This window comes from Mus caroli, chromosome 1 (assembly GCF_900094665.2).
Source record: "Mus caroli chromosome 1, CAROLI_EIJ_v1.1, whole genome shotgun sequence".
NCBI lineage: Eukaryota > Metazoa > Chordata > Mammalia > Rodentia > Muridae > Mus > Mus caroli.
Genome location: NC_034570.1, coordinates 154,807,631 through 154,814,530, shown reverse-complemented (window position 1 = coordinate 154,814,530; position 6,900 = coordinate 154,807,631). Strand labels below are relative to the sequence as shown.

At 41.0% G+C, this 6,900-nt stretch overlaps 1 protein-coding gene across 10 annotated transcripts in view; it reads right to left on the bottom strand.

Moving 5' to 3' along the window:
• Nme7 (NME/NM23 family member 7) overlaps positions 1–6,900 on the bottom strand; it is a 123,381-nt gene that overhangs the window by 101,876 nt on the left and 14,605 nt on the right. For all 10 annotated transcript variants that reach the window (XM_029483004.1, XM_029483015.1, XM_021157201.2 and 7 more), the window contains one exon: positions 526–633. In XM_029483004.1, the coding sequence (XP_029338864.1) occupies positions 526–633 (108 nt within the window). The remainder of the gene's footprint in view (positions 1–525; positions 634–6,900) is intronic.

The following is a 6,900-nucleotide window of genomic DNA, read 5'->3' as shown; positions in this document are numbered from 1 at the left end:
TTTTTTTTTTTGAAACAGGGTTTCTCTGTGTAGCCCTGGCTGTCCTGGAACTTCCTTTGTAGACCAGGCTGGCCTCAAATTTAGAGATCCACCTGCCTCTGCCTCTGCCTCTCTGCCTCTCTCTCTGCCTCTCTGCCTCTCTCTCTGCCTCTCTCTCTGCCTCTCTCTGCCTCTCTGCCTCTGCCTCTCTCTGCCTCTCTGCCTCTCTGCCTCTCTGCCTCTCTCTGCCTCTCTGCCTCTCTCTCTCTGCCTCTCTGCCTCTGCCTCCGGAATACCAGATCAAAGATGTGCACCGCCACACCTGGCTCACCTTATAATCTGAGACAGGACCTCTCACTGAACCCGGGGCTTACCCATTGAGCTAGACCACGCAGCTAGCAAGTCCACAATCTCTGCTGCCACAGTGCTGGGATTACAAGGAGGCACCGCCATGCCTGAGTGTTCACCTGCCTGCTGAGGGTCAGATTCTCATGCTCACACAGCACGCGCATTACCGACTGAACCATCTTTCCAGCCCTCATTTACCATTTCAACAGATCCGTCTGTGGGGTAAAAGAGAAGCTCGTAGCGTCGGAGCAGTGAAGCATTTGGATCGTACCACTCTGCAATGAAAGCAAACCTCTCACTCTGATTCTGTGAAGGAAAACAAGGAATTTTATCAGTTCCGTGTTAGCACTCTAAGGACTTCCAAACATTTACACAAACAAATCTTTGCTATTATACTCAAGTATTCTTTCCTTAGAAATTTGTCCTGCTAGTTTCTGATGGAATACACTTATGTATTTCAGAGGTCAGTTTAATCATCTCTTCAAGGCCATTCAATTGTCTCAATTCCGTCAGCAGTCTTTGGAGCTCGAGCTCGGCATCCGACTACCTTTCACAACTCATACTTGGTCCGAAGTCAAGTTTACTTCAAAATTATCAACAAGCTGCTAAGAGACTCCATTGCTACAAGTTTTAATATCTTAAACTCAGGAATTTGGCAAGTGTAGACTATTGCACTAATGTGTAAATGTCTCTCCTCTCAGTAGTTTCACAGCAGTATCATCTTGTAAAAACAGCAGGGGAAAGAGTTCACCTCTGAGAAACAGAAGCAAGACGGGTCTCTGTTCATTCCTCTCAGATAAGGAAGCACCAGACAGAAAAACTGACAGGGTGATTTCCACTGCTTTCAAAGGCTTCAGACACTCCTAAGCTCTCAGGTATGGATTCTTCGAGGTTTTTTTGTTTGTTTGTTTGTTTTGGGGGGTTTTTTTGTTTTTCAAGACAGGGTTTCTCTGTGTAGCCCTGGCTGTCCTGGCACTCACTTTGTAGACCAGGCTGGCCTCAAACTCAGAAATCCACCTGCCTCTGCCTCCCGAGTGCTGGGATTAAAGGCATGTGCCACCACACCCAGCTCTCAGGATTCTTCGAGTTTTGACATAGAGTTTACAATAGAAACTACAGGTAGAGAGGTACCCTGTGTGTCATCTGGAAAAAATAGCCAGTTTTCCATATAACCATGACTTGCCTCAGTGAAACACACACAAACACAAACACACACACACACACACACACACACACACAAGCATACACACACTCCCAGACCATACTCATTTTCAAAATGTTAAAATTTTTACTTTTCAATTTCGTTGCGCCAAGTCTATCAAAACACATGATTTCTCATTTTCTAGGTGATACCAATGTTTGGTTTGGCTTTGTTCAAACCCTTCATTTCATAGATAAAGAAACTGAGTTCCACAGGACAAACTCGACCATCGTAATATCACAAAGCTTGTCATGTAACCGAGCTAAACCCGCTTCCTCTAGGGCTGACCCTGTAGGTGAATTCCAGGAGAAACTGATTCCCGTAGGACAGCCAGAGAGCAGAGCCACCCTGGGTTAGCTCCATAATGTGTCCGATGCTTACAGGAATAAGCTCATCCCATCTTCACTGAACATTTCAGTTTCTCTCAGAAATACTTTATAGAGAATATTCAAACATTACATTATAGTGGAAAAAAAATTCTGCTTTTTTAAAAAATTGTTTTGGTTTTGATAGTGGTGGGATTAAATTCAGGCTCATTCACTAGCTAAGCCCAAAACTGTTTCTTAAAGCGGCTGAATCAGAAGCAGGGTGGCTGTGGAACACTGGGCTCCTGCATACCCGCCAGCTCCTCATTAGTCATAGCAGCTGGGATCACTCCAGCATCCTGAGGGGGCCTGTTGATGTTCCGTCACAGAAGGAGCATGGGAGGAGGGACATGAGATCTTCATCTGAGATTCCAGCCACTTCCTGAGCAGCATCCCCCCTCCCAGTTGTATATAATTATGCCCCATGCACGTAAGACCCTGGCGGGTTGTGAGCTGCAGAACACACATCACAGCAGGTAAACTGAAGGAGGCTCTGTCTATGTACTTGCGGGAAGCTCACACAATCACAGATATTCTGTCTAATAATTGGGCATCGATTTTCTTTTGTAATTGTATAATTCCATCGGTTATATAGTGATTTGTTTTATACTTTGAATTTAACAAAATAGGCAAGGCATTTAATATTGAAAAAATCATTAATAACACCAATCGGCATGAAATTCCTATGAACAAATTATAGCTATGAGAAATTAACTGCTGTGTTTTGGCTTCATACAGAAATCAAAGGTGTTATGAAAATAGCAAAGCCTTCACATTCACAGAGTTAATGTTTTATGGATTTTAAATTGTTAATTTACTGTTTAGAGACAGGGCCTCATATAGCCTTAGTCATATAGCCAAGACTGGGAGTGCTGCTTGTCCCTGCCTCTACTTTTTAAGTGCTGGAGTTATACAAAGTTTATGCCAGGCTTGGCATAAACTTTAAAGTCATATTATATACTGCACCTATTCGCAGTGTATTTATCTAAAACAGAGAGCCTAATGCCACATAGCTACCCTAAAACTAAAAAATAGTTACAGCTATGTTTACAGGGCCAAACAGGAAAACCTAAGAACTCTATCAAGGCTTACGACAAAAATGACTTATATTTTATTTAAAAGGAATAAATATGTCAGTTCAAGGATTTCTGGTATCAAAAATAAAGCATGCAAAATTCTTTTCAAATAAATTACTGTATTTTCCATTTAATGGCTCACAAGTGAAGTAAAATCTTAAGGAATTATTGCATTACAAATTATCTATTTTTTTTAATTTTTAATTAAGTATTACATCATCCTTCCTCCAACATCTCCCAATAGCTCTCAAATTTTATTCTTTTCCTTTAATTATTATTGTTACATATATACATCTAGGATAAATACAAGCTGCTGAGTCCATTCAGTGTTACATGTCTATATGATTTTAGGGTTGACCAATTGGGATAACCAATTAGGGGGCTCATTCCTGTGGAAGATTAATCCTCTTAAGTTAGCCATTATAAATTACAACATTTCTCAAGACAAGTCGTGTTAATACACTTTTCTGATGTAACAAAACCCCTAATTAAAATTCCTTATGCTTTTCCAGGACCTGGTATTCTGATGAAGCCTCAAGAGGGCAGAGAAAAATTAAAATAAGGAGTAAGTTTAGCAACATACTGACAGCATCACTCTTAAGGACCAAAAGCTCATAAACACCATCAAGGGAAGGTGAAATCAGGGAGGGGAAGAGGGAGGTTATTATTGTTTCGGGATGAGGACACCAACTACCAGTACCTTTCATAAATCAGTGAGGTCCCCTGCTGATACTTGGTGGCTTTTATTAGGGTACTTAGTGCTCTATGAACTACTACTATTTTAACAAATCTCTTAAAATCTTATTTATTTCTCCCAAGTGATTAGAATCAAGTATTACATTAAGTGTGGGGTGGAGGTAGAATGAGGTCAGCTAACAATATGGCAGTCAGTTTTGTATGTATACAGCTAATAATCCTCAAAACATGGCTGCAGTTTTGGCTTCTCCCTACATTCCACCCATGTGAAAACAGAGGTTCAGTGCTTCCTGGGTCAAACAGCTAGACCAAAGCCAGACTTGGACTTTCAAACAAAGTTGTGTCTGATGCCAAAAAAAAAAAAAAAAAAAAAAAAAATCAGTATTTTGTCCAGATACCAAAAGCTCTGAAGCAAAACGAGGAACAAAATAGAGTGAAGAGTTCTGATGAGCCAACAGAGGAGCGGTAAAGGAAGAGAGAAAGGTGGTCTGCCTATTAGTTACTCTGGAGAAAACAGGATACAGGCATAAGAAGGAATCAGCACTCACAATGGCCCATCACTGTGGCCTCCATCCTAGGAAGAACAGCTCTGATCTGTCCTTACTTCCAATGTTTCTGGCAATGTTATTTAAGATACACAAAGGAATCTGAACCCACACAGGACAGAAATACCTCATCTGTCAGGAGTGGTGATACAAGCCTTTAATCCTGGCCCTGGCAGTTAGGAGACATGAAGATCTCTGTGGGTTAGAAGCTAGCTTTGTCTACATAGCAAGCTCCAAGTCAGCCAAGGCCATGCAATCACACCTTGCCTCAGAAAACCAAACAAAAAACAAGTAAACAAACAAATGAAAGTCCATGACCATCCGTGTTTATTGTGGCACCATTGACAAGCGCCAAGAGGTAGATCAGTCTAGTGTCCCTCAACAAAGAAGTCAATAAACAAAAGGAAGTATGAATACACATGAAGTTTTATTCAACCACAGAGAAGAGTAAAACTATGTTGTTTGGTAAGTTAGACTGGAGGCCTTCACATAATGGAAAACAAGCCAGAACCAGAAAGACAAACATTGCATTTTTTTTCTTTTGTATGTGGAACTTAGATATCCTCCCTCTTCTTTTCCCTCTCCCTCCCTCCCTCTCTCCATCAAGGTAGAAAGGGAACTATTTGGGAACAGAAAGAGTGAGAAGGCAAAGGGGGGATGAATATAGTTAAAGGACATATTTTTTAATTTAAAAAGTCTTTATGAAATTCATCACTGCCTAAGTTTGATACAAAATTCTATGAAGCCAGTAAGTGAAACTCAGTTCATGGGATAGAAAAGCATACCAGAGAGAGAGAGAGAGAGAGAGAGAGAGGAAAAAGAGACAGGGGGAGAGAGAGAGAGAAATTTAATACAAACAGTAAGTAGCAAGGTGTAGCAATATGAGTTCAAAACTACAGTGGATGTTTGGAAATGTCTTTATTTCATCTTGAAGCATTTACTGGCACAGAATTCCATGACATAGCACTAATGTTACTGAGCAATGTATCCAGAGAAAAAATACTTGGGAATTTTTGTCCTTAAAACAGTAACTGAGAGTACTATCCAAACGAACCTATTTTTCAGAAACAATTCATCTGTTAAAATTGAAGTCAAATGCATGCCTCTCATCCAATGCACGCCTGATGCAGTGCCTGGGAGCTGGAAGGAAGGCTAGGAATGTGAACACTGTTGCTGACACATTTAATTATGTACGTGGAAAGGTCGCTGTCCAAAGAGCAATGCCGAAAGCTACTTATATGCAAAACTGATGGGTTGGACATGCAGGATGGGAACTGAAAATGTTTATAAAGCTGGCTAAGATGGCTGAAGGAGCTTAGACTTCAGAAAAGATGTATTGCTAGCACTCAAAATTATTTTAAAAGTAAGAAATGACAAAAATTAATAATTTCTTGAACATTCTCAAAAAGTTTTCCACCACCCCCCAATAATGTCAGCAACTCTGAGACCTCATGATATATGAAGTGGCGCTGTATATTTTTGCCATGTGTTATTACGCAATTCTTATGTTAACCCTAAGATGTCATTTTCCAGAATAAAAAACTACACACAGCAAATTACTGATGAAGTGCCAGGTAAGATGCCCTCTCCAAAAACACTAACCCGGGAAATACTGGATCTGCTGAAGAGAGCCGAGGCATCAGTGTTTCTGCCTCTACTTAGTTTTATGCTAGCTCATTAGTGTTTTATTACTACAGATGATTTATAATGCAATATACTAACAATGTATACTAATAACTTTACACATAATTCCAACTAAGCATAGTTTTCCAATAGAAACATGAGATTAAAATAGTTTAGAGATTAAATGGATTGTTCTGCCTCCACATCAACGTTTGTTTCTTTTAAGAACTCAATGTTGGGCTGGAGAGATGGCTCAGCTGTTAAGAGCACTGACTGCTCTTCCAGAGGTCCTGAGTTCAAGTCCCAGCAACCACATGGTGGCTCACAACCATCTGTAATGGGATCTGATGCCCTTTTCTGGTGTCTGAAGACAGCTATAGTGTATTCATGTACATAAAATAAATAAATCTTTAAAAAAAAAAACTCAATGTCACTGGGCAGTGGTGGTGCATGCCTTTAATCCCAGCACTCCGGAGGCAGAGGCAGGTGGATTTCTGAATTCAAGGCCAGCCTGGTCTACAAAGTGAGTTCCAGGACAGCCATGGCTACACAGAGAAAACCTGTCTCGAAAAAACAAAAACAAAAAAAAACAAAAAACAAAAAAAAAAGAACTCAATGTCAACTTCACCTCTTCCCATCATTATTTTTTCCAAAATATGGATCAACTTCTTCCCTTACACATAATTCTACTGCAAATCCTGTGAACTCTATGAAGCAGTTCCCACAGTGAACACATCAGAGCTGTGATGCCACACACGTAAGCAAACCCTCACAGCCTGCAATGTGAGAAGCCAGAGTTTAAAGGAGCAGCACTGCCAGTGGGGCTCTGGCCTGAGACTGCATTCTATCTACACAGCAGGATGCTGTCTCCTTTACAGAGGATTCCACAGCCTGGGTACAACGATGAAGCCAGGCAGTTAGATTTCAGAACACGTGCCCTAACCATGGTCCGTAAGAAAGGTGAAGCGCCTGGAGCTCGTATGGAGCAGACAACAAGGTCTGATGAACTGAGTTTCAGCTCCAGGACCCGGGGGGGGGGGGGGGGAGGAAAAACCAAACGTGCTGAA